The sequence below is a fragment of the Hipposideros armiger genome, unplaced genomic scaffold (assembly GCF_001890085.2).
Source record: "Hipposideros armiger isolate ML-2016 unplaced genomic scaffold, ASM189008v1 scaffold_62, whole genome shotgun sequence".
Lineage (NCBI taxonomy): Eukaryota > Metazoa > Chordata > Mammalia > Chiroptera > Hipposideridae > Hipposideros > Hipposideros armiger.
The window spans coordinates 567,526-595,278 of NW_017731412.1; the positions used below are offsets into that span (position 1 = coordinate 567,526).

A 27,753-nucleotide genomic window follows, 5' to 3' on the forward strand; every position below is an offset into this window, starting at 1 on the left:
TCATTTCAAAATTTGGTTACTTTTAATGCAATTTTATTGTTCAAGGTAGTATGGATGTTAAGTGGTCCACTTCCATCCTGAAGAAAACACTAACAGCTTCTATCTTGAGTAATTTTGTCAAATTCAAACATGACTCTTTTAACCGTTTTTTAAAACTTTTTTTTTTTTATTTTTTTTTACACATCTTGGTAAGATTTTTTTTTTTCCTGCAACATTAAAAAAAAACCCTTCAAGTAGTTTGGAAACATTTGCCTATTTGCTCATTCCTCTGGGCACAGCCTTTCAGAACACTTATCCCACCTTTACTGAAAATCTGCATTCTCCTGGTTGGTGGTAGGGCTGCTTGATGGAGGTGATCGCAGAGAAATGAGGAGCAAGCAAGCTTTGTAAACTACTTCTAATTCTCTTAATTAGTATGCTACGATCCACCCCAGCTTCTGCAAGGTCAGACATGCGAGACAAGTACTTGGCCAAAAAAGCAGGATTCTAACTAGTGTAAAAATAGATTTTAAATAAAATAGAATCTCTATAGGAAAGAGAATTAGGTTATGCTTTACATTCCCACTCTTGCTCTAACATATCTGTGTATGTAAGTCCAAGGGTGACTTATAGAGTTGGTCATCCCTAAGTAAAAATTGAGAATGTTTGAGTACATTCATTTTGCAAAATTACAGGTAAGGTTCTTGGGTAAATGCTGCAGCACATCCCACAACCCTGGATGGTATTAGCAGCACAGCTGGTGTGCTAGCAAGTAACTTGTAAGACATTTAAGTCAAAGGGGATGAGGCCTAACCATAGGCTAAAACACAATTCTGAAATGTGATAACTTGAACTTTGGCTAATTATAAAGCAGAAAACAAACTCACCATTTAACAGTGTGTCTTGTTAACCGATCCAGCTCCCTCTTTTGGAAGCTAAATTCCAACGGCTTGTACTTTAATTTTGCTCAGTTACTGCATATTATGAATTATTTGACGTTTATGTTTCTACAGCAAGTACACAGCCCCTCTGTTGGCTCACAACAAGCATTAAATGACTGTTTTAAAGGAGGCTCTGTTAAAATTCTAATTTTCGGATTCGGAAACAGCCTTTGGTTATATCTTGAAAGCGTAATTGAAAATCTGCCCAAGCTCCCTCTAGCCGCAACCTGAACATGCAGCCCAATCATCTGTAAACATTCAGAAAATACTGATCCCAGCAAAATACACAATCAGCTAGTCAGAGGCCTCACTCTCCATTTTCAGATGGGTGATAAAACTGCCTGCTTATTCCTGCTAGATGCTAGGAAACCCACTCTGAGATTCGGGTCTTAAGAGCCACCATTAAGACTCCTCCATATTTGAGGTTCAGAGTGAGGTGTAGAGTCATCAAAAATAAACAAAGTGGAAACACCACCATTTTTCCTACACTGTGTCTGGTCAGTCTGTCGCGGGTTGTTTGTTTTTACTGGCTAGCCCTAGAGCAAGGAGATATGGCTGCCGGAGACAAGCCAGTGCCTGGTTTATGGGCCCAGCCTCTTTTCATACAACATTCAACCCATTCTTCAATTCTCCAGAGGAAGGGAGGGATGACAACAACAGGAGACTACCATCCGGAAGTTTTCAGAAATCCTCAGTAGCCAACACAAACCTCTCTCTAAGGCAGCTGCTATGACCGCAGGGAGGTTTGGTGCTTTAGGGGCGGGCAACATTACTTACCAACCCCAGAACTGAATGTCAAACACACCAACTCAATAAATACAATGGAAAAATGCACAGATTTGGGGCATCTATCAAGTAGGAACGCAAAACGGTCATCAGAATGTTTGAGGTTAGTGAACTATTACAGTTGAAAAAAGCAGCCACCTTTTAAAATGCTGCCCACCTCCATCAGCTCCCCTAGTCCGCACCCTCTACATTCATCACACCACACACTAGCAAATGAAGACCCAAACGACTGCAGCTTGATCCTCACTTGTACTTACTTAGGGCCCAGCCTCACATTTAACCGAAGGCCCCAGCGCACCCTCGCACCAGGGAAAAGTCTCAAGGACACCTGTTTCTCTGAAGGTCACTTGCCCCTCTTGCTGCGGCCCTTCCTGGAGGGCAGCTTTCCACTGCCCCCCGACGAGGGGGCGCTGGAGGCGGAGGCCATGGCAATGTTGATCTGTCCTTCCTGGATCTCCTGCCGGGTCTCGGCGGGCAGGTGGTTGATCTTCTGCTGTGCCTCCAGGTAGAACATGACATCCCGCAGCTGCTCCTGGATCTCGGTGATCTGCAGATCCTTCTGGTCACAGGTCTCCTTCAAAACCCGCTCCTCCTCCTTCAGCTTGTTCTGCAGGAGGACCTGATTGGCTCGCAAACACTTGTTCATTTCCTGCTCCTCTTTGAGCTCTGTGGTGAGTTTGGCTACTTTTGTGTTTAGCTGAGTGCACCTTTTTGCAAAACAAAGAAAGACAAAAAGCATGCTTTTCATTTGCTGACATAGTCCCCTTTCTGCTCTGGGATGGGACAGAGGGGCCATGACCTCAGAATCCATTTAGGGCAGACTCCTCCCTGCATGGCCAGGGAGACTGGTTTGCTGCCATTGCAACAGCTACACAAAGCAAGAATTTTGCTCTAGTTAACCCAAGTGTAGCTTCAAGATAATTTTTTTTAAGTACAGACATTTTTCCATAGCAGAAATTATTCTGTGATTCATGGTAAAACTTCTACTGCTTCTTTGTTTTGCAGTCAAGGGTTAAACACATGACTTAGAGATGATGACTATGATAAAGAAGTTATGAGGAAAAGTGACATTCTCTGAAAGTCAAGCGATCTGACCTTACTGTACTTACTGGAGAAGGGTTTTCAAGAATAGAGATTCCCTATTCTTGATGTCCAATCTCACTCATAAGTAAAGAATCACAGATTTAAACACCATTTTTATGTATCAGAATGCCAGAGATCTCACACAAGAGAAAGGGGGCATTCCCACACACTGGCACTGGAGTGTGAATTGGTACAAACTCTGCTAGTCAACTTGGCAATGACTACAAAGTCAAAATCTCACATGCCCTTTAACACAGCTATTCTATTTCTAGGAACTTACCCTATAAAACAGATACACACAGGACTGCCCTGAACGACACATGGAGAAAGATGCTCATCGCAATGTTGTTTATAGGAGTGTAAGATGTGAGACAAATGTCCATCACTAGGGAGCTGGTTAAATTATGAGGTTGCTACCCAGTGGACTATCACACAGCCACTACAAAGATCAGGATAGGTCTAGGTGTGCCAGCATGAAAAAAATCTCTAAAACAGAGTATGTTACCAAATAGAATACCTAACATTATTCGAATTTTATAGAAGAAAGATAATGTACGTGAGATGTTTATGCAAGTACAGCAAAGACCTGGGAGAGTCAACATTCCCTGGTGGCATGAATAAGGGTAGCCTCTCAATAGCAGGATCTAAGTCATGAAAGGAAACTTCCAGTTTTAACTTTTTAATTCTTTACTACAGTTCAATTTGTTAGAGTGCTAAAAGAAGAGGAGGATTTTTTATTTTTATTTCTATTAATGTTGTAGTGTTGTTTTTACAACAGTTAAAAACCACCTTTGGTGAAAAGTTTCTATTTAGGGTGATGAAAAATTTAGGAAACGGATGGTGATAGTTGTAAAACATTATGAATGTACTTAATGCCACTGAACTGTATGTACACTTAGAAATGGTAAAATGGCAAATTTTATTATATAGATTTTGCCACACACACAAACATAACTATTAAAAAAATCCACCTTTTGATAGTGGGAAAAATGGCTGAAGGATATATGGGCACTCTTTACTATCTTTGCAACTTCAGTAAATCTAAATTTACTCCATAATAAAAGGTCTATTTAAAAGAGCTTCTAAGAGGGCCAGCAGAGTGGCTCAGTTGGTTAAGAGCTCACTCAAGAGTGTGAGCTCTAAGTAGCAGCGGTTCTATGCTGGGTCCGAGCTGAGCTGCCGCTGAGCTGCCAACAGGTGGCAGGATGGCTCAGTTAAAAAAATAATAATAAATAAATAAATAAATAAATAAATAAAGCTTCTAAAGAACAATTATCCCTCTTAAACTTATTTCTATCCATTTGTCTAGAGGTAAAAATCCAGGTATTTTTGTGAGTATAACTTAAACCAGAAAGGCAATTTCAACAAGTAGCAACTATCTTCCCCAACAGTAGTATATTCTTGCCATGCTGTTCATGAATTTTTTGCTCCATATTTTGGCCTTTAATTCATGTCCAAGACCAAAATACATGCCATCTTCAGCTTAGATACAGTCTCTTTCCTAACTGCCTGTTCTCGGCCACCACAGCTCAGAGAAGCTACAGGCTCTGGGCACAAGAAAACTGCTTTCCACAGGCAAAAATGGAAGATATTTGTACATACCATAAGCACACAGACACCAGGAGAGGACAATGCATTCTGCATGGCATCCATGTGGCATGAAACACCGAGTTTTTTCCACTTGTTTTTTTATTTTTTTTTTTAGCTGAGCCATCCTGTCACCTGTTGGCAGCTCAGCTCGGGCCAGGAATCAAACCACTGTTGCTCAGAGCTCACACTCTTGAGCAAGCTCTTAACCAACTGAGCCACTCGGCCAGCCCTGAACACCGAGTTTTTTAACAAACGGGAATTCACAGTAAGTTTGCTCCATATATAGGGAGACCCCTGAAAATCTAGTGATACACATACTTGAAAATAAATGTTTCCATAGGAATGAAGGAAATTATCTGTTTATGGAGTCTATTACAATAGAATTGCTAAGTTAAAGAATAGACCAATTATACCTACTTTCTTTCCACAGACTGCTTCTCTTTTAGGAGATCGTTTAATCTGTGCTCCAGGTTATCACATTTCTCAATTGTTTCTTTAAATTTGGTCTTCATGTTGTTAATCTGAAAGAGCAAACAGAGATCAGTTTCATTTTACAAAGATCAAGTTGTGTGGTCTTTAGAGCTAACTTCACCATTTTTTTTTCAATTGCGTGTATAGCTTTGACAACCCAAACTTAGACAAGGGGAGACAATCATTTTAAATAATTCCTGTAACAGGAATAAAAAAAATTGAGACATCCTTTTCTTCTTACTATTTCTCTATACCAGAATGAAACTGCTGAATGTCAAGTGAAACTGCTCAAAAGCAAAGAAAGTTTCAGGCAGTAGAGCAAGGGGTGTGGTTTGTCAGAGACTAGACCAGGGCCTCCCAACTCTTACCTCACCATCGTTTTTTCCTCCTGAGATTACATTCTCAAAATTATCCAAATAATCCAAGAAACTAATCTAACCCAAGAAACATGTGATAGCTGATTCTGTTTGAGGTCCCCTCCCAAACTCACTGTTAACTTTCTCATGAAGTCATATGGAACATTATCAATTGTTGTTTTATTGAGTTTATTTATAAAGGCAATCTACATATGGAACTAATTCATATTACATTGTCTTAGAAACTTAAGAAGATTGAAAAATCCTGCTGTATTATGTGTCAGGTGGCAGCCTAGCCAAGAATCTGCTAAGGTCTAGCTAGGCAGACATTGGATTCACTCAGGTGTGAAGACCTACAGACTCCGGAAATGCCTCAACTCTCCTGATCTAAAGACATGGGGAGAAGATTAAGTGGGAAGTAGTAGTGAGTCTGGGGGATCATGAGTCAATAGTAATAGGCACTGGGAGATTGAGGATTTAAGTCCTATGGCCCTGTTTTATACAGGCACCTGCTAGCTGTTTTTTCACATTTTTTATTTTCTCCCCGCCTTCTTCTTAAAGAAGTCCCTTTAACATTTCTTGTAATACTAGTTTGGTAGTGATGAACTCAGCTTTTTTTATCTGGGGAGCTCTTTATCTGTCCTTTGATTCTAAGTTATAGCTTTGCTGGGTAATCTTGGTTGTAGGTTGTTGCTTTTCATTATTTTGAGTATTTCATGCCAATCCCTACTGGCCTGCAAAGTTTCTGTTGAGAAATCAGCTCATAGTTGTGTGGGAGCTCTCTTGTAGGTAACTACTTTTCTCCTGATGCTTTTAAGAGTCTCTCGTTGGCATTTTAATTATGATGTGTCTTGGTGTGGGCCTTTTTGGGTTCATCTTGTTTGGGACTCTCTGCACATCTTGGGCTTGTATGTGTATTTGCTTCACCAGGTTAGGGAAGTTTTTTCATCGTTATTTCTTCATATAGGTTTTCAATTTCTTGCTCTCTCTTCTCCTTCTGATACCCCTATGATGTCAATGTTGGTGTTCTTGATGTTGTCCCAGAGGCCCCTTAAACTATCCTCATTTTTTGGATTCTTTTTGTTCTTTGCTGCTCTGATTGGGTGTTTCTGGCTATCTTGTTTTCCAAATTGTTGATTCGATTCTCTGCTTCATCTACTTTGTTGATTCCTTCTGGTGTATTCAGTTACTGTATTTTTCACTTCTAAATGTTTTTTTTTAACAAAGTTTTCTATCTCCATCACTTCTGGTTATGGCAATTTCTGTCAAATAAAAACATTACGGTGTGTCCTCATCCACCTTATTCACCGAATCTGGCACCGTGGGACTTCTGGCTCTTCCCCAAAGTCAAAATGATTCAGGACATCAAGGCAGCCACAACAGCGCAACTAAAGACACTCACCAAAGAGGACTTCCAGAACTGCTTCAGAAAGTGGCAACAATGATGGGATAAGTGTGTTAGAAGCGAGGGGGAGGATTTTGAGGGGGATTAATGGCAATGTGTCTTTTACTGTAATAATTTTTTTTTATTTAAACATTTACTATATTGTTTGACCATACCCTGTAAATGTGATAAACTTTGGTATTTTACACATATCCTATTTTTTTAAATAAAAATGTCAGTTGTGATCCACCAAACTCATTTCACAGTCCACAGCTGGAACAAAAAAATGATATACATGGATCGAGAGGTCCAAAGAGAAAAGAGGTATGTTGAGGGGAATTCACCTGTCCTGACTCTATGTTTTTCATACATGGCCTCATTAAAACTAGAGACCTTCAAGTGGGTATGAACTTCATTTTCTGGAACAGACTCTCCTCATGCTATAATTGCACTACCTAAGGCATTGGAGGACAGGAATAGTACTATAATTGAAGTTCACAATGAACTTCAACCTTCACCCTCTCCCCTCCCCCACACTAACTTTATATGAGGCCCATGAACAAGAACCTGTCAGTGAAACCCACTATGCGTTACTGTTGCTCCTTGCACATGCTCTCCTGCTGGAGGTGACAACAGACAGAGGACTGGTCCAAAGGAGGACAGTGGCAGGAACGAAAAACTCGCATGATCCAATAACTTATGGATAAGCAACATTTCTTATTAGAAAACAAAACACCCTTTTCAAGCCCTCTGGGCTTTTTATTAGGGTGGCCCTTGCCTCCAGCTTACCCCTACCTAAACATAAACACAAGTTTCACAGTTTTTAGCTTCCCTGCCCCTTGGCTTTTCATGGGTATGTGTTAGAGAATGCAGTTAATCCTGAGGAATCTTAAAAGGCAGGGAGAATCCTGAGCTTAGCTGTCAAGGGTCTGCATGAAGCACTTTAGGTGGTCACGCTGGTATAGCCCATAGAAAAACCCATTAGTGAGGCTGCTCAGGTTGCCAGTGCTCCTCCTCGGGAGTCCATAATGTGACATCAAGTGGCAATAACCCGTGCTCTCTGTCCTGAGTGCTTCAGGACACGTCCTTCCCCCATGTACTCCAATCAAGCCCTATTCAGAGCTAGTATGTCAAGTGACCTCAGCGCCTCTGAAAGGCACTTCCATTGCTTGGAAAGTTCTTGTAAAAATGTCATCAAGAACTTTGAACTAAAGATCATTTTAAAGCTGATGTTAAGCCTTAATTTTAGAAACCTGATTTCTCCTCATTTGTAGGCATACTCAGAAGCTGGGGCACATGGGCCTGGCATAAAGTGAGAGTTTGGTCCTGCCTGCTAAGCTCTGGGATAATCCTAGCTGCTCAGAGGTGGGCCCCAGGCCCAGCTCTGCAGTCCGTACCAGAAGGCTCAGTCACTGGTGGGGATTCACAAAGTTATTAAAATAATCATTTAAGACATTTAGAAGCCTTTATTTAACACTAAGGGAATCAATGAATTATGAACACTGTCTGTAGGTCCAGAAAATGGTTCTCAGAATCCTAATTATACATGAACCCTCAAGTGTTCACTGGTTTTCAATGTCCCTTTGTTAGACCCTGAGATTCTTTGTACATGCTGGAAACAAAGGGAAAACCAAGCAGGTGGAGCTCTGGGCCCTCCATCTGGGTCTCCACCCAAATCACCCACTTTTCTCTTTTACCCGTTGGGAGTACAGAATGGCATCTTGTATAAGGGCTTATTTTGTTAAAATCTGAAAACCACTGCCCTAGACCAATAAGGCGCTGTGGTGACCACTGAAGCTCCAGCTGCCCGATTTTGTTCCCATCAACTTCGAAGTAACATCTTGTTGCCTCAGAGGCCCATGTTCGGCTCCCCAAAGCAGCTGTTCCCAAGTTGACAAATACCAACTGGCTGACTCAAATTACAACCCTCATGTAGTTTTTTTAAATAGAACTGCACAAGGCACTGGAAAACCTGATTGAAGTTAACAAACAAACAATGCCCCCAACCACAAAATACTAAAGCCTTTAAATCCAAGGATTCTTTTTTCCTTTTTCTTTCTTTTTTTTTTTTTTTTTTTTTAGCTGAGCCATCCTGCCACCTGTTGGCAGCTCAGCAGCAGCTCATCTTGGGCCAGGGCTTGAACCGCTGTTGCTCAGAGCTCACACTCTTGAGCGAGCTCTTAACCAACTGAGCCACTCGGCCGGCCCCTTTTTTCCTTTCTTTTTATAGGGTACATACCAGGTATTTTATTTCTTCCATAACTCAGTACAGTATAGAGCATACAATAAGATTTTAATATATTCTTCTTGACTTAGTAATCCTAGATGAGAATATATGTCTGCTTCCCTCCCCTTCTTAAATTATACTTAGTTGACTGCATTTGCAATAGCGTATTTTTGTCTCTTCCTCTTTTTGACTAATTTTATTCTCATTGTGGTCTAGAATTTCTTGCCTTCATAGGCTAAGTCTGTAATATAATGACAATTCGGGAGTTTACCACTCCTCTCTGGAATCATACTCCAGAGTTAGGTTACTGGGGTGAGCCATTTGATTCCAAATTCTTGTTTTCTTTTTTCTATCCCCCAACTTCAGCTTTATGAAATACAACTAACATACGTATAACAAAGGTTTCTTTTTAGAGGCAAAACCGTGCTCTACCTGTATTATCAGACTAAGAAGGAAGAGTCTAAGCTGCTTTTTTCCCTGTACTTTATTCCCACCCCGACACCAGACTGCCCTGCCATGCGGCATTTCAGCAGTTACTAAGCCAGAAACTTACTTCTTCTGCTGTGTCCTTCTCTATCCGAACTATCTTGTTTTCCCAGTAGATTCGCTGCGATTCCAGCTGGCTTGTTAGTAAATATGAATACTAGAAACAAAGAAGAAACACCAAAACATAAGTCACGGTTCTAAGTCTCTGAAATCCAATCAAAACCTGGCTTTTAATGACCTACAGAGTAGAAGTAGCCATTAGAATATACATTGTACCTTGGTTCCACTCTACTCACTAAACCCCAATTACACTCCTGTCCTCTGGAGGTAACAATCCAGTCAGGGACAAATAGAGAAATGTACATGGAAAAAACCCTTGTGTTTCTCTTTACCATGAGTTGAAGAAGAACCACATAGTTTTAAAATTAAAGTGTAATCCAAACCAGCTCATCCATCTACCGCCCCCTCCAGGAAACTGTCCGTGCCCTCCCAGCCTTGGGTTACACCCCCCTCAGCTCCTTCCACACTCTGCCTGTCATTAATAGGACTTGCTAACACTAGCACTTAATCACTGGTTTACGTGCCTATTTCCATGACTGGACTGTGAACTCTTTGAAAGAGAGGGTTACATCTTTCTTTCTGTACCTCCAGTGCCTGACACCTGCTAGATGTCAAGAAATGTTTGCTGCCTGACTACATGAATGAATGAACAGTGTAACTGTTCTACAGGGTAACTACAGGGACAAGGTAGGTGGCTTCTGACAGTGAGACTTCCGAAAGAAAGTGAGATCTGAGAGGGCTCTTGACAGCCAGGAGGAGGAGACAGATAGAGATCTGACTCCAGAGAATGAGTGGACCTGGATGTGAGCTGCAAACGTTTCAGGCTCTTCAGAGATAAAAGTAACACCAGTGAGGCTTGGGTATAGGGGATGGAGAGATGGGGGTCTATAGAAAGCTCTGGGGTGTTATATTGAGAAATGTGGGCCAAGGAATGGCAAGATCACATCTGCATTTCAGAAAGACTATTCTAGGAGGCTAGATGAAATCTAAACATATTTGTAGATTAGAGAAGAGACTGAAGGTGCCACAGAGAGAAAGGACAACTGGGAGAATGTGTGTATGTCACTAGAATGACGCTTCAGGAGGACAAGGGGTTTGTTTGATGCTGCATTCCAACCACCAGGAAGAGTGGCCAACAGACAGCAACCCTCATAAATATTCACTGACATACTTACAGTTATTACGGAAGGGTTGCTTATTCTAAAAACATAAAAGGTTTGAACTTTTGTCATAACAATACAATTTATTAATGGTAAGAACATCAGCCTTATTTTTAGGCCCTTCTACCGAATCTATCAGACCTCCAAAGTCTGAAGATGAGCAAGTTTTCAAATATCCCTTTCTTCCCAAGGCTAAGTTATGTTTTTAAACAATCCTTTTGAAATTTATACAAAACAGGACTCGTATTAAACTTCTCCTTCATTTAACATAAAATTGACACTATATCGATTTTATAGTGGATCTGATTTACTGCTATGGAGAAAAATCAGATTGTGCTCGTTTTGTTGTTTCTTCCAATATATGAATACCCTCAAATGGCTTTATGTATCTAAGCATCAAATTCAGAAAATATGTACTTTGAGTATACAAGCCTCTAATTCATAAAATGCCAGCCCAATATATACAGAATAGCTTCTTGGGCATAGAAAGATGCTACAGGAGTTTCTTCATTCTGACCAAGTCTGCTCAGCTTCCAACTGCTACTGAAATGCCTACAGGAAGGTTATTAACTTGCAGTTTTCTAGCAGCTTCTGGAGGGCAACTTTAATACTAGAGCTCGGGGCAATGAGAAACATCACTTTGAAAATAGTGAGGCACAGTGAAATTTAAATTTTCAAAGAAGAAAATCAGACATAATAAAAATATTTTAATAATTTTTCACAGCAATAATAGAGCTTTAAAAAAAGTTGACATACAGAGTAAATGGCAAAATTAAAAGCCCAAACCACCTTACAAGTCAGAATAATAAAAAGCAGCAGAAACAGGTATTTCATAATTATTAATAATGTTGTCTTACCTCTAACTGTAAGGCATCTATTTTCTCTTCCTGGCAAGTATCACCCTCACATTCATACTGTACTATTTTTCCATCTGTTTTACTTGCAACCAGTCGATGGACATAATTATCTAAAGAAAAGAATGAGTCAACCAAGGCACATTTCTCTCAGAATTAAAAGGGTCTTCATGTGTTTTTAACTTTGACAAAATTTTTGTTTTTCCAGATATAAACTGCAATATTTCTTTAACAGTGGGCTGAACCATTTGAATTTTAAAAAAGCGTAAGAGGGCAAGAGTGGAACTATACCTCTCTCTTTATAGCATGCAATTCAGGCCATTTACAGGAAATAGTGCCCTGTAAGGGCTCAAGTTTGCCACAGCTGTCAAGAAGATGTCAAGCTGTGAGGGAAAGTAGAGAGGCTCTGAAGGAGAAGTTTTCATACAGAATTAGAGAATGAGAGTGGAGTTCACCTCCGGCATAGTCCCAGACTCGATGGTTGGTAAGCTGCATGGCATAAGTGTGCTGGGTTTCCTCAAAATGCTTGTAAGCGTGTCGACTTACATATCGTCCGCATCCTATGTGGCCACATATTAAACAAATCCAAAGGTTCTGCCAAGAAGAAGGTTTAATCTTAATTAGCTATATAAAAAATACGTGATCTGCCCCACCGAGAGCGGGAAGGGGGCTGACACAGAATAAGATTTAGAGTTGTTCTATAGGAGTTTTGAATAAATACGTTTAAAACCCAACAAGCAAGGGTGCTTTTATGGGTCAATTATTTTCTTACTCTGATTTTTATGGAGCACTATGTCAATAGCAAGAAAAAAACTTCCTAATTTATCAATAAAGGACAGGGCTTCTTCAAAGAACAAACAATAAGAGCATGAAGTATTTTGCTTAGGAGTCAAATAGTTTTTGTAGTTATATTTTTTGACCGACTCTAGACAAAAAGAAAAAAACATCAGTCTTGAAAAAGAATTTACAAGGATTTAAGCCATGCAGGGCAGAAGAAAAACCCAGACAATTAAAGCTGTGTTCATTATTCTTTCCCACTACCCATTACTTACTTCCTGAACACCACACTCAAAACACTTATTTTCTTCTACTGGCTCTGGAGTTTGACAGTACCGGCAAACGGGACACCTAACCAGGACACCAAAAGATAATGGTACAGATTAAATATGAAAGACAGCTGTCACACAACCCCAAAATCAAAAACTGCATTTTAAATCCTCCCTGTCTTATATACTTTTATCATAACTAAAAATATCACTCAAAAGACAAACACTTTTGAGCTATTCTCAAACAAAATGAAAAAATACAAAATCTTGACAAAGCGGAGGAAAAGGGAGAAATCTCATTACCTTCCCCCATTCTCCTATCTAAAGCTTACATAATCAAAGAACTAAATATCTACAGGTTAGAATTATGGACTTGAGACAAGTTATTCACTTTGTTTCATGTCTGGTTGCCCATATAAGGTACTTTTACTTTAAACAGTATACCGTTATCCCCACTCCCCAAATGTTTAAATCATTTCAAACGTACCCTGTCCTCTCAAGGTTGCTCCTAAGAGATGGAGCTAAAATCTGTAGTAAATTTCACCACATTAAAAGAAATAAAAAAGGGCCAGCTGAGTGGCGCGTTGGTTAAGAGCTGGCTTGGGACGCCAGAGGGCCCTGGTTCGGATCATACATATGAGGGCCAGTGACACTGCCCTCTACAGCTAAGATGCTGAACAACAGCTCAACCTGGAGCTGGGCTGCCGTGAGTTGCTGGCAACGATGTAGGCTGCAGCCCCTGCTGCAGTGGGTTGCCATGGGCTACCGTGTGTAGCCAGCAGCCAGCATGAGCGGCCATCCAGAAGCCAGCGACTGATCTGCCTTGCCCAGGAAGAGCGCAATGATGGTGCCAACTTGGGCCAGTGAAGCAACGTCCTCCACAACTAGACTGAAGAACAAAACGACAGCAACTTGTCGGTTCCCCTTTCCCCAATTCCCCAGCGCTGTTCCCATCCCCCAATTCCCCAATTAAAAAAAAAAAATGAATTCTGAAATGTAATTTTCTACATTGTGCCAGAATGATCTTTCTGAAATGCATGATCCTGAGAATAAAAAGGAAAAAAATTACAAAAATAAACTTATCTGTATTATACAACTAGCACTCTATGATATATCATCTCATCTATTAAAAATTAATGAAATTTTCCTGTCTTCCCCTCCAAAAATAATTCCTGAAGAGATATGTGAGGAAACCCTCCTAGAACGTCCTTCCCTGACATCTCCATGGGTCAAAAAACCACCCTCGCAGCTGCAGTGTTGCCATGGGGACATGGGGGACAGTTCGAGGAAGGTAATTGATAATGTTGTGAATATTTTGTAGGGTGTCAGGTGGTCACATGTCTTGCATCATGGATGGGGAAGAGGCTTGATCACTGCACTATACACCTGAAGCTGAAGTTGTATAATATTGTATGTCAACTATAAGTGAATATATATACATACATATATGTATGTGTGTGTGTGTGTGTGTGTGTGTGTATGGTCATGGGACGTGGAGTATAGTGTGGGAGTGGAGTCAAGGGATTTGTAATAGATATGTATGATATTGGGGGGAAATGGGGCGGCAGATTGGGGGAGGGGGGTTGTCACTTCGAGGGGTAAAAAGTATAACTATTGCACTGTGTTGTACAGCTGAAACTAATTCTAAAAAATGTGTATTTTATAACAAAAAAAAATTTTTTTTAAAGTGGAAAAAGTGGGAAAAAAACAAACAAACAAAAAAAACCACCCTTTGAGATCTGGTACCAATGCTACCTCCTCCAAGCAGCCCTCCCTGACCACCCTGGTGGAGGAGCCATCTCAACCTCCTCCAATCTCTACCTAGAATCGTGTGTATTTATGTATAGGTGTGAAGTCCCTTAGCAGACTGAGCTTCCCTGAGGAGGATCTGTGTCTGATTCTTTCTCATCAGTACCCAGCACTGTACTATGTATATACTGAGGCTCAAAACCCACTTGCTGAAGGCATGTATACAAATGGCAGCTGCCAGGCCTCACACTCCATTCAGAAGGCTGAATTCTAGTCCCAGTTCTGCTCTTCTCTGGCCATGACACTTCCAGCATGCTAATTTTCACCTTTGCAAAATGAGGAGGTTGGACAAGAGGGTCGTTGAGGAAATTTCCAACTTTAAAATGCTATGGTTCGGGGCTGGCCGAGTGGCTCAGTCGGTTAAGAGCTCGCTCAAGAGTGCGAGCTCTGAGCAACAGGGTCACGGGTTCGAGTCACGGCCCGAGCTGAGCTGCCGCTGAGCTGCCAAAAGGTGGCAGGATGGCTCAGCTTAAAAAAAATGCTATGGTTCTACTAGTATGACAGTTAACCTGTACTGAAAGTAAAACTGGAGTGGCAGGGAACAAAAAGGTGTCCAGAACTTACATGATGTGGCAGATTGACACAAGATACAGATAATCACTTTATGGAATGCACACATCTCAATGTGGCTTTATTCAAGACAAATTTAAAACTGGACAATTCTTCCCCAATGATACCACAGAATTGACTGAGGACTCTACATAAAAGGTTCTTTTCCAGCTAAATAACTCAGGGTTTATTATTTGCTCAAGAATATTTGAGCTCCTACTACAGAGGGGGTGCCAAAAAAATGTATACACGTTTTAAGGTAACATCTTAAGATAAGATACACGTACACATTTTTTTGGCACCCCCAGTATGTACCAGGTCTCCTGCTAGGTGTGAGGGACACAGCCATGAGCAAGCCAGACAAGGTCCCCGCTCTGTGAAAGCTGCCATTCTTCTGGTCACTTGGGGGGAGAAGAGATTCCTGTGGACTCTCATGGCTCCTGACTTCTGGGCTCTGGACCCTGATCTTCCCCTTCCCACATACGCCCCTCCCCCCGACACTGCATTCTCTCTGGTCCCCCTCTTCACGGGGCAAACTCCTATTCATCCTCCTTGAGATGCCACATCTCAAACAGCCCTGGCTGTGTCAGGGCCCTAGTTGTCCAGTCCAACTCTGCATAGTGCTCCTTTCTAACACCTGTTACCGCGGTGACGTCACATTTATTTGTACGATTATTTGATTCTGTGTCTTCCTCTCTGTATTGGGAAATCCATGAGGCCAGCGTCTGATCTACCTTTCTAGCTAAGTCCCACTGTACAGCTTGCAAAGGGAGCAACAAACCTCAATTAAAAAAAAAAAAAGGCCAGCCTAGTGGCTCAGCTGGTTAAGAGCATGAGCTCTGAGCAACAGGATTGCCGGTTCAATTCCCACATGGGCCAGTGAGCTGTGCCCAAGCTGAGCTGCCAACAGGTGGCAGGATGGCTCAGCTGGTGAGAACATGTGCTCCTAACGACAAGGCTGCTGGTTCGATGCCTGCATGGGATGGTGGACTAGACCCTCCCTCCCCCTGCAACTAAGATTGAACATGGCACCTTGAGCTGAGCGGCCACGAGCTGCCGATGGGCGGCCAGATGGCGACTGGACTTGGAGCTGAGCCAGCTGCGCCCTCCACAACTAAGATTGAAGGACAACAACTTGGCTGTTCCCCTTCCCCAATTCCCCAATAAAATCTTAACAAAAACAGAAACAAAAGAACAACAACAACAAAAAAACCAAGGTACAGGTTACGCCTCAGTTCTTCATCTGCACAATGCCGCCCTACAAATAAGTCCTCTGTGGCACTGGGAAACAGGACACTGTAGGTGTGTGTGCGCCTCATCCTTAGTGACTGCTCTTACTTGCTGGCTATGGAGCCATCAACATTATCAGCAATGTGATAAATCTAAAACGTTAAGATTGCTACAGCCCAGTGGATAAGCAAGCAAAAGAAAGTAAATGATAGATATCAGTGCAGGTGAGAAATAAGATTTTACACCTAGATTTCATTTTAGTATAAAAGCTTCAAAGCTAAGCTTCACTTCATTCTCTGGCTCTTGGAAGAGAACGATAATTCACACTGCTTTGGGAAATTCTACAGAGATTCAAAATCAGCAAACTAAAGGACTTGGTCTGAGAATGCTGGTTCCCATGTGAACTGAAGAAAGTGAAGAAAAATGGAAGGCCCTTCCATGTGACCTCATCACTATTGTGGAGCCCAGGTTTAGAAAGTCATACACTTGGAATGGTTCATTTTTAGTGGAGGTTCTTTTGAATTCTGGGAAAGAGTAACAGCAGGCTTTGACAGGGTGGGAGACGAGCTCCGGCACTCACGTTGTGTCGTCCCAGCGCTGCAGACACTGGCTGTGGAAGCTGTGGTTACATAACGTGGTGAGGATGCCATTCACAGACTCGTCCATGCGCTCCAGGCACACCGTGCACTTGGGGAGCTCGGTCAGGTCCATCACTGGGAGGCTGGCGCCCTACAAGGAAACACCCCACGTAAACCTCACTCTTCACCCACCAGTTCTCATTTAAAAAAAACAACAACAACAGTTTTCCTGTTGCTTTTTGACTCCTGGCAGGATGTGTTCAACATTATTGCTCCGTGCAAATAATTTAAATTGGTAAGATTTTCACTCAACAAATACTGACTGAGTACCTGCTATATTCCCAGGCACTGGGGACATGGATATGAACAAAGCAGAGAAAGATCCCTCAAGGAGCTGACATTCTAGGAAGGAGGACTGCTGCCAAAACCTTAGCAGAGGGTCTAAAATGTTACCAGACTCCTAGCTCTAACTCTAAATGTCTCTGACTATAACAACAAAATGAATAAAAGCAACAGAATAGGAATGCATCTGAGTAATTTTTCCAGAGTAAATGGAAACAACACTTTCTACTGATAGTAGTATCAACAAAACTGACTTTATTTACTTATTCATTTAACATGCTTATTGAGCACCGCTATGTCTGTTGGACCCTGTTTTAGGTATGGACAATGGTGAGCAAAAACAGATTCAGTAAGTACAAATAAAAACAAAGTCAGCCCCTGCCCTCAGAGAGCTTAAAATCTAGTAGAGAGACAAAAATCAACTTTAAAAAAAAGTATAATTACCAATAGTCTTAAGTGCTATGAAAGAAAAGTAAAGAACAGGAAGCTACAACAGGATGTGAAATAGAGGACCATGCTTTTAGGTGGTCAAGGAAGGCACCCCAAGACAGTAATTTTCGACCTGAGCCCCGCCAGCTGTAAGACAAGTAGGAATTAATGAGGAAAGGTGGGGAGGCATACACAGGACAGGCTGAGAAAAATCACATTAATCTACGGTCCCTGAAGAGCAGGTATTTACAGGAAAGCGCTCAAGAAGCCGAGTTCATTTAGAGAAAAGAATCTCTAAAACTGAGGCCTTGCACAGCACCTCACAGAAAGGAAGCCTGATTTTATCACTTGTTGATTTTATTTTATCTAATGATAGGACAATCTATTCAGAAGTTATTTCCAACAAGCTGATTTGGGTCTATTTTAAAAGAAAGAAAATCTTTAAAATATAATGCAGTTGAATCTACTACTTTACAAAATGATTCAAGTGAGCACATATTGTAAGAAAGGTTTCCAGGGAGCATTAGATCAGAGCAATTACAAACTGTTATCAAAACAGAATCAAGAGGGCCGGCCGAGTGGCGCGATGGTTAAGAACTCGCTTGGGATGCCAGAGGGCCCCGGTTCGGATCCCACATATGAGGGCCAGTGACACTGCCCTCTACAGCTAAGATGCTGAACAACAGCTCAACCTGGAGCTGGGATGCCGTGAGTCGCTGGCGGCGGCGTAGGCTGCAGTCCCTGTGGCAGTGGGTTGCCATGGGCTACCGTGTGTAGCCAGCAGCCAGCGTGAGCGGCCAGCAGCCGCAGTGAGCGGCCGTCCAGAAGCCGGCGACTGATCTGCCTCGCCAGGGAAGAGCGCAATGATGGTGCCAACTTGGGCCAGTGAAGCAGTGTCCTCCACAACTAGATTGAAGAACAAAACGACAGCAACTCGTCTGTTCCCCTTCCCCTAATTCCCCAGTACTGTTCCCATCCCCCGAATTACCCAATAAAAATCTTTAAAAAAAAAAAAAAACAAAAAAAAACAGAATCAAGAATTAAGAGGGGAATTAAGGGCTGAAATTTAAAACAAAAACACTTCTTTTAGGCTCCAAGTGGTGTTTCATTGATCTGGAATAGATGAACACTCAATTTCAATAATACAGATAACCTTTCTTTTTCTTTTACATTTTTGGACAATTTTTAAAAATTGAGATAAAATTCACCATGTTGAAGTATACAATTCAGTGGTTTTTAATATATTCACATGTCTGAGCAACCATCACCACTGTCTAATTCTGGAACATTTCTATCACACCGGAAAGAAACCTCGCACTCATTAGCTGTTATTTTCCATTCCTCTCTTCCCCAAACCTTTGGCAACCACCAATCTTTCTGTAGACTGGCCTATGCCGGACATTTCCACAGATACCTTAACATTCAACTTTACACTATTCAAATGTATTTATATCAAATACAAGAATTAGTCACACTTACATCTTCAGATTTCAGTACTTCAGCCCTTTCCACATAGACCAGCTGGCAAACATCATCTTCTATTGAGTTGAACTGGCGGCCATTGCATGCCATGTAAAAACTATCTGCATCGGCCTAGGTACACCAATGGGGAAAAGGAAAAAAATTAGAGAGAGATCCTGAAAATGTGGTGTATATTCAAGATGCATAGCATCAATTATTCTCTTCATCAGCTTTTAAAGTTTACACTCAGGAAAGAAAGCAACCACCAAAAGTAATATCTATGGAAGCAGGAAGCAGGTTCATAGGCTAATTGAACTCTGCATGACAGTTTCACTTGAACTAGCAGAAGCTACTGAAGTGCAATAAGCTGACAGCTAGTTCAATTTTAATATTCAACCAGTAACAGTCAACATTTCCCTTGATATCAGTACTTTTCCCCACTCTAGTCAGCACTTTCACAGCAACTAAAAGCAAACACTTATTTTTTGCAAAGCTTGGAACCAAATCATAACTGACAATTGTTAGGAAATAGTTTTGCTTAAAAATGTCAGCATCTATGTTAAAAAAAATAAAGGACCAGTGGAACTGGTATGGAGTGAAAAGCCAACTCCTTCTCTTCGATAAACCAAAGATTATATAATATATGATAGATAAGCATCCCATTAGGAGAGTTTAAACAACCTAGTGTGTTATACCAAAAGCAAAACTCTTGGCCAAGATCAAGATGAACCAGCTTGTAAAATACTAACAGTCTCATTCCCCTGGAATGGAAGATAGATGAAAGCAGAAGAAATGGTCCCCTTCAGGCAAAGCTGCAAAGGCACATGCGTGTCTGTGAACATGGACACAAGTAAATCAAACCTTCTAGTCTAGCCTTAGTAGAAAGTAACAGAGATGGTTTCAGTTTTTAAACTTAGCAATTTTTAGAGGCAGCTGGGAAGCCAAGGCTTTTCGGGATTATACTCCCACGTAGCGATTAGCACAAGCATAGGAAGTTGTGTGCTTTGGCTCTACAAGGTAGACAAGCTGCTGGGGGGGGGGGACGAGGGTGTTCTGCAAACGGAAATGCCACACTGTCAGCCTCCAGGAAGAGACTCAAGTCTGTACCCAGCAAAAATAGTCCTGTCTACCTTCATAGGGTCCTGAATTTTACAGCAAAGGTTTGTAAGCTTTTCAGCAGCTTTTAATTTCACTCCGATGATGTAATTCAAATGTGGATTCTTGGTTATTTATGCTTTCTTAATATGACCAAGTGAGCTAAACAGCTGAAGAAGGATAACCAATTCTGAACAGTTATATTGGGGCTTTCTTTCAGCAAACAACCTATATAGTATTGGGTACAAGGCATTTTAACTTCAAAATGTTAAAAGCTATTTCTTGGATAATACCTCTCCTTCATACTAAGATGAGGCAATCTAAAACGGCTGCCCCAATCTTTACGAGCATTGGCTTTTCCTTGAAATGCTTATTGATGAGTAAGCGGCACACTGAGCAAATGGATCCATGTCCTGAGGGAAGTGACTGCCTGGAAGTGAGGGCCATGGGTCAGCTCTTCAGGGCCTCAAGCACCACCAGGAGCTGGCTGCAGCTGCTCCCAGGGAGTGAGAAAAAGCAGAGCCCTCCTCAGACTTCCAGCTCTGGAAATGTTCACTAAGTGACGAGGCCTCCTCAAGAGGAAGGGACAAGGTGTGTGATACTGGGCGTGTGGATAAAATCTGCTCAACGCCACATAAATTATTCCTTTCTTGGGGGAGTTGTTTAGACCAAAGAAATGTACATTTTAGGTACATTGAAAGAAACCTCAGGCCAAAAGAAATTCAAGAAACTGTAAAAGATACAGAGAAGGCCTATTAGTTCTTAATCAAAATTCTCTGCTGAGAAAAAGGAAAAAGGAATAAGAATCTAGTTAGCTGCCCAGACTATGGAGTCAGCTGCCTGAGTTTGAATCCTAACTCTGACACTTACTAGCTGTGTAGCTTTGGGCAAACAATTTATCCCTGCTTGTTTCCTCAGCAATAAAAGTAATGTAAGAAAAAAGAAAAAAGAAAAAAAAATGTAAGGACATCCACCTCATGGCATTGCTGGGAGGACTCAAGGAGCTAATGCACCAAGAGCACACCGCACAGGCTGGCATTTAGTGAGTGTTCAGCAGTGGGTGGCTACTGAGTCCGTTATTCTCATTAGGGCCCAATATTAACTTAATGTCAAGTCTTATTCCAGGAGGGTGTTTTTAGGCCTTAGAAAGCTCCTGGTAGGATGCGCCTCAGACCCTAAGATCCAGCATCAACAATAAATACAACTCATGATGCCAAGGTCAAGGGTTCTATCTCCCTGGGGAAGAGCACACAGCAAGCATTTTCAAAGACTCAGAAAACATCTGTCAACGTGAGCAACCTGCACTTGGTCAAAAGACAGAGATGGAGAGACAGCACAGAAGTACAAAGAAAATCTATTAACAGTAAGAGAAAATTTCCACAATATTATCTGCACACTATGAAGCATTTGCTACAGAGAAGTTTGTAGGTTTATTAGGCTTCAGAAGACTTAACAAGTCTAATATGTTCTTGATTTAACAAGTCTAGTATGTTCTCAGACATTTCTTTCCAATCTGTTTATGTGACTTTTCCTGTGTTACTTGCTGATCACCCTTAATTTTAAAGTAGAAGCTGTAACAAAAATATTTTGCCATGACACAATTTCTTGCAGACAGTGACCATTTTCCCTTCCCCACACTTTCATGCCACTCCTACTGGAAGAGGGGTATGCCCTAGGGATTAAAAGTGAGGGCTCAATCCCAGCTCAATTACTTATTTCTAGCTGTGTAACCCTGGGCTGATCACCAACCTCTCTCTGCAGTCCGTTTTCTCATTTGTAAAACAAGAGCCACAACAGTACTTGACTATCTCATAGGGTTATATTAAGGATTAAATGAGATAATGCACATTAAGCACAGTGACAGGTACAGAACAAGCAGTCAATAAACGCTGCATATTATCATCACTATCCTTATTGTTGCATGTGCAAACAAATTTAAAAGGTATAAGGTACCACTTGTCCATTGTTTGCAAAGCTCTTCAGTGACCTTGGAAGGTCTCTTGACAGTTAGTGAAAGCAGTTGTTTAAGTGCTTTTCCTTTCTCAATGTCAACTTGTGAAGTCTAAGTCTCCAGGATAGCTCGAACACATGTTTTAAATGTCTCCTTTTACGGTGGGTGCTTCAAAAGGCTAAAGATAACAATTGCGTAGCCTCTTGTATACAAAAACACCACACTAAGGGTTCTCTTTCAGTGGGCCACGGAACAGGTAGACATAAAATCCAACTCTTACTTCTCTTAATTTCCTCCCCATGGCCTATTAATGGCTGCTACTGCTGTCAACTCTGGATTTCTACAAGGAAGGAGGAAATGGTAAGTGGGCCTTGTGTCATGGGCTCCCTTTCACCCACAAATCTCACTGACCAGTCAGAGGCAACGGCAAATGATCCTAAAGGCACACCCATCTTTGTCAATCTGCAAATTGGAACTATTTATCTGGGGTAAATTCAGGAAGGCTGTTTATCAATGAGGCGAGAAAGAAGTAACTTTTGACAAAACTGCATTTCAAAACCTAAGTAACGGACAAATATAACAGGCTATTAAAAAAAACAAAGTGAACAAAACCTACAGCTAAGGGAGCTCTTCAATAACATGAATACCTAAAGCTTACACCGTTTTTATATCACTATAAAAATATGCATTTATAAGAGTGAACATGTAAAACCAAAAGAATATCTTTCTCATATCTTTGGAACTAAGACGCACGGAAAATGTTTCTTAATGCAATAAGTAAAATGAGTGGACGGCAATACCTTATTACCTTATATCAAAAAATATGTTATAATGCACAAGTACTTTTAAAAACTGAAAATATCACCATTCTTTCAGTGTTTGTCTCTCTACTGCAGTGATTTCCAATCAGAACTCTAAAGCATCTTTAATACTTCAAGGAATGTCACAAAATTAAAAAAAAAAATCTCATTTTCTAAAATGCGCCAAAGAACATCTTTTAAAAAGTGAACGAAAGCAGCAGGGGCATAGTATTATAATGGTGAATAATATTTTAGTGCCAACTTAAAAAGGCTTGGGAACAATTGCTCTACTGGAATAGTTACGACTAGATGAACAAGCAAACACAACCCTAGATTTCATACTCAATCTGATTTATTAAAAAGTATGGGTATGAATTAGAATTATCTGTTAATATATTTAGAAGTATTTCTAAAACTACAACAAAACCCTAGAAGATACGCATTATTAAGAATCTTAAGTGCAAAATGTTGCAAAATCACACACAGCTAGAATCATACAATTTCAAAAACACAGTTTCTATGGCAAAGAGATTTGGAATATCTTAACTTTTACCTGTGCACTAAACTTTATCAGCACCATATATTGATTTGGAGTAGAGTCTCTGATGATTTTCATTTGTTCAATTACTTCATTAAATGGGGCGACAAACTTCATAAGGTCATGACTGGTCATTGTAGCAGGGACTGTGAGAATACACAGCATGGCACTGCGCCTCACATCTTCTTTTAAGGAGGTCATTTTACTAATAAGACAATAATTAGATTGCCTTGAATAGATGAGGTAGTTAGTTCAGACAACACTAATTAGACAACTTTTATGTCAAAGAAAATAGGAAAAAATAAAACTGTAATACTTCACAAATCAATTTAAACAGCTTATTATTTTAACAGAAAACACACACGGGTAATTTCAGAATCCCTTAAACATGTCTGCAATAGAGGTTAAGGTAAGCTTCGAAATGTTCTATATTACACCCACCACTGACATTTTTAATCTTCAGTTAAAAGCTTGTTATGGTTATACTCATAAATCTGCATTAGGCAAATACGCAATTTGTGTTTAATTCTCATTAGCTTTTTAATAATAATCTCTCATTACATAACTCAGAAACACAACTCTAACTATGGACTTCTCTCAAGGGGTCTAAAAGAAAAAAGAGCTCTAAATATAAGAAAGAGAATTCTGAACCATGAGCATGTGACTGAAGATTACAGAAAATGTTGTTGGGTTGGAATAGAGGGGAAAGAAAAACCTCCCAGAATGCAATTTTGCTTTTGAAATGCTGCAAACTCACTTCAACAGCTGTGATTCAAAATGGCTACCTGAGTATTCGCTGTTTCCCAGTGGGAGCTTAGTAAACAAGTTAGGACAAGAACAGCCTTTAGAGAGATCAGCTACCAATTAGCCCAGGAGCTGATGGCCCAGCTTATTAGATTATCTAGCCAAATGCTTCCTTTCCTTTGGCCTCCAGCAAGCTCTGTCTGGACCACAGAAAAGGGTAAAAAGAGTGTGAAACTGCAATCCATCAGTCGATTGCTTTCATAAAGATTTGGTGGGGATATGAAACTACAGGGATGTATGGATCATTTATAATTTTTCTATCTTCCTTCTTTACAATTTTCTAATCATCTTGCATGCCCACCTTCTTGGAATATTTTCCTAGGGAGTGTACCTACACATTTCTTCTTTAAGAAGTTTTGACCCAATCAATCTACAAGATTAACCAAATGCCAACATCTAAGAATAACATACAGTATTGGAAAATCTGAAGCTTAAAATATTTACTTCCCTTCAGGGGAGTCAAGAGGTTTTTCTCTGTCCTAAGGCAAAAAAATAGACCAGCTCAAAAGGAAAAAGGTTTTTCTTACTTTGTCTTATATAGATGCATAATACCATGAACTATTTCCACTGATGGATTTCCACTGAAGAATGAAATCTGATCTGGAAGCTGTTTGGACGGAGACTCAGGAGCAGCGTTTATGCTTTCTTCACTTTGATCTTTGCTTTTCTGTACAGTGGGGGATGCTTCTGAAGACTTTCTTTCTTCCATTGTTGCTTTCAGCTCATCTATCACAAATCAAAAACTAGCTGATGATAAACTGATAGGAAATATGCTGAAGGATTCTAATTAGATTAACATTTTCAGCCAGAAGAATAAACTTTGACAGAGAAATTGTAATGTTGCATTAAGAACTATATTCACAGAACAGTTGCGTTTGGGGCATCTCAACTAAAAAGTGCTCTTTGCCCCATAAAAATCTCATTAATACCCTCAGAAATTCAAGGATGGCTCTTACATTTGTCAGGAAGACAATAAAAGCCGGTGTCTTACATCATGCACTCGTAAGTGGGTCAAACATTCACTTAAGTTTGAAAACCAAACCTACAAGTTCTGACCACTTCCATGCTGGAGATGTAGTACACATCCACTTCCCTGGTTGGGCTGAGCTGGCAGAGCAGCAGGAGGCACACATGCTTATCTAGATTTACGCATGCTTTGCCACTGACCTAGGTGGTAAGTAGCTCTCCTCACTGAATAGAGATGTCAACCCAGCTTGTTAGGATTAATTTAGGAGAAATATTTGGAGAAGCTGACACGTGGTCTGACACTCTCATGTAAGGCACATAGTCAGTGAAAGATAAAAGCGTGCTAGAGGTCAAAATCATGGGCTCGTTGACTAACAGACAACCAGGGGCTTACATTACAAAAGAGGGTGTAGAAAGCATACCTGGATCAGACTTCATGGTCTCAATGATCATATCTGTCATTTCTCGACGGCCAAGATGCTGATGTATGATTGCTGCTTTCTCGCCTGGCGACTTCCCTTCTAAACAGGCTACAGCTGAAGCTAGTGCCTTCTTTTTGATCTCCTCATCAGACATTTCCCCGGCTAAAAAACACATGAATGATTAATACCTGATAATAAAATGGGCTCCTCTCCACTCAATGTATCCACCAATAGGTTTCCCTTTTCTCTCTGCTGCCTTCCCCGAAGGTATTAAGATGCCTTTGCAGTGCCCATCTCATTCACCTACGGGGCTCCTGCAGTACCCAGCAGTCAATAAACACCCAGTGCAATAATAAATTCAGAAATGCACGACTGATCTAGTGAAACTATTCACTTTAAAGAAAAACAATGAGTAGGAGCTTAAAAAAGGTTTGAGAGTGATTATGCCCAGATGAACCAACTTTTTGGTAATACCTGGTAAGTTACAATTGTGTATTGAGCCTAAAATGAAGATATCAAGTCATTGTCATTAATCAACTTTCAAAAACCCCTTGTGTTAGCCTCATGCCATGAATTATGAAAATCGGTGCTCACTGTCTTAAATCAATGAAACACAAAAATGGAAAAGGAGTTTGGAGACTCAACTGAAATATCCTTAATACAAGTTCTATCAGGGCAAGGTCAAGGCCTGTTTTGCCCACCGCTTACACCAGAGTGCCCAGCACACACTGGAAACCTTTTAAAGATTTATTAAATAAATGACTAAATGAATCAATGACTGGCCCATGTAGAAGTGTGTATGTGGCTAATGTTGATTTCGTTGACTTTCGGAACTTTTGGCCTTTGAAAAATGCTCGTAACTCATTAAATCATATTTAATCTTTAATTTGCAGTCCTAAAATTCACACCGGGAAAGTTTACAACTACACCATCCCTCCCTGCCCCAGTTCCCCTCCCCAAACCAGACGGATGTGGATTCTTGTAACAGGTCTCCAAACTGTTTCTTTCTTACCTTTACAGTACTCATCCCAGTTTTAATTCTACATTTATTCTGTAATTCATCTGTCTTCCCCAATGAACTGCGAGGGCCCCTAAACCAGGGTTTCTGATTCTGCACCTAACTAAAGCTCCAGCAGATAGTAGCGTTCAAAAAGTATTTCCGGAATGAATGTTGTTAGGTAATTGTTTGAGATCCAACGAACAGTCATAGCTGCATTTCCCCCCTAAGGAGGTTGTGTGGCAGGTTAGGAAGAGCTCAGACTCTCAAGTCCAGCTCTCTTGAATTAGAATCCCAGTTTCACCACTTACAGACAGTCGTGGGCAAGTCCATCACCTGGATTCAGTTTCCCAATTTGCATGTAAAAAGGGGCATCCACCCATCTAACCTAACAAGAGTTGTTGTTAAGATGGCTGAAGATAATACACAGAAGTACAGTGCTGGGATATAGGAAGTGTACAAATGTTAGTTATAAATTATCATTACTGTTACAAGGCCCCTGAATGAATATATTCTCAAAGAGGTACGATTTAATTAAACCCAGGACCCTCCGCGTCGCTGAAATCCAGCCCCAGCCTTCCCAAAGCTTAGAGAAAAACAACTTACAGAACTCGACGGTAACCCAGGGCGGAGGCGACGCGCCAGGTATAAACAGAGTGCCCGTGGGAAGGCACCAAGAGGGAGGGACCGGGAAGGGCTTCCTAGAGACGACGCCTGGAAAGGCCTCTTAAGGAAGGATGGAACGAGGGAGGGAACCAGCCAGCTCTACGCTTCTTCCCGAACAAACAGCCCTCGCCGTGACCTTTCCCGGAGCCCGTACTCTGGGAGGGCCCGCTCCCCCCGGGGCCCAGGCGCGGGCCACAGGGAAGGCGGCGAGGCCCCGGGACTTACCCGCGGCGCTGAAGCCGAAGCCGGCGGGGACCGGTGACTGTTCTGCGAGCTCCAGTCGGATAACAACCAGTGACACACTCATAGGGCAGGCGCTGGCCGGCGCGGGCCCCGGCGGGCTCAGGAGACGCTGGGAGGCGAGCCGACAGGCCGAGCGGCCCGGAGCGGAGACCGCCGCCACCACCTCAGTGCCGCTGCCGCCGCCTCAGCAGCAGCAGCAGTTCCTCGCGCAACCCTCAGAGCCACAACAACTTCCACTTCCGCCTCCCGGCCGCCGTCGCTGACCCGCAGGGTTACGCATGCGCGGACCAGCGCGCGCTCTGATTGGTTGGGGTGGAAGTGAGCCTGAGCCTGAGCCTGAACCTCCCCAACGGGATCGCGAAAAGAAGTTGGGAAGGAGGGACGTCGCGGGCATTGCGAGCACTGCTCCACGCGCCCCGTTAGGCCGATCGGTAGGTTTGCTCCCAGGCC

At 41.5% G+C, this 27,753-nt stretch overlaps 1 protein-coding gene across 1 annotated transcript; it reads right to left on the bottom strand.

The window, feature by feature from the left end:
• On the bottom strand, nt 1–27,566 carry BRAP (BRCA1 associated protein). The gene is made up of 12 exons (XM_019641617.1): nt 27,286–27,566; nt 25,398–25,559; nt 24,537–24,735; nt 23,221–23,410; nt 18,840–18,953; nt 16,592–16,740; nt 12,430–12,505; nt 11,833–11,971; nt 11,381–11,490; nt 9,371–9,460; nt 4,797–4,900; nt 1–2,413 (listed from the first exon to the last, which is right to left on the bottom strand). Exons 1-12 carry the CDS (start codon nt 27,365–27,367, stop codon nt 2,050–2,052), a joined length of 1,779 nt encoding a protein of 592 aa, XP_019497162.1. The 5' UTR covers nt 27,368–27,566; the 3' UTR covers nt 1–2,049.
• Between the last annotated feature and the right edge of the window lie 187 nt (nt 27,567–27,753).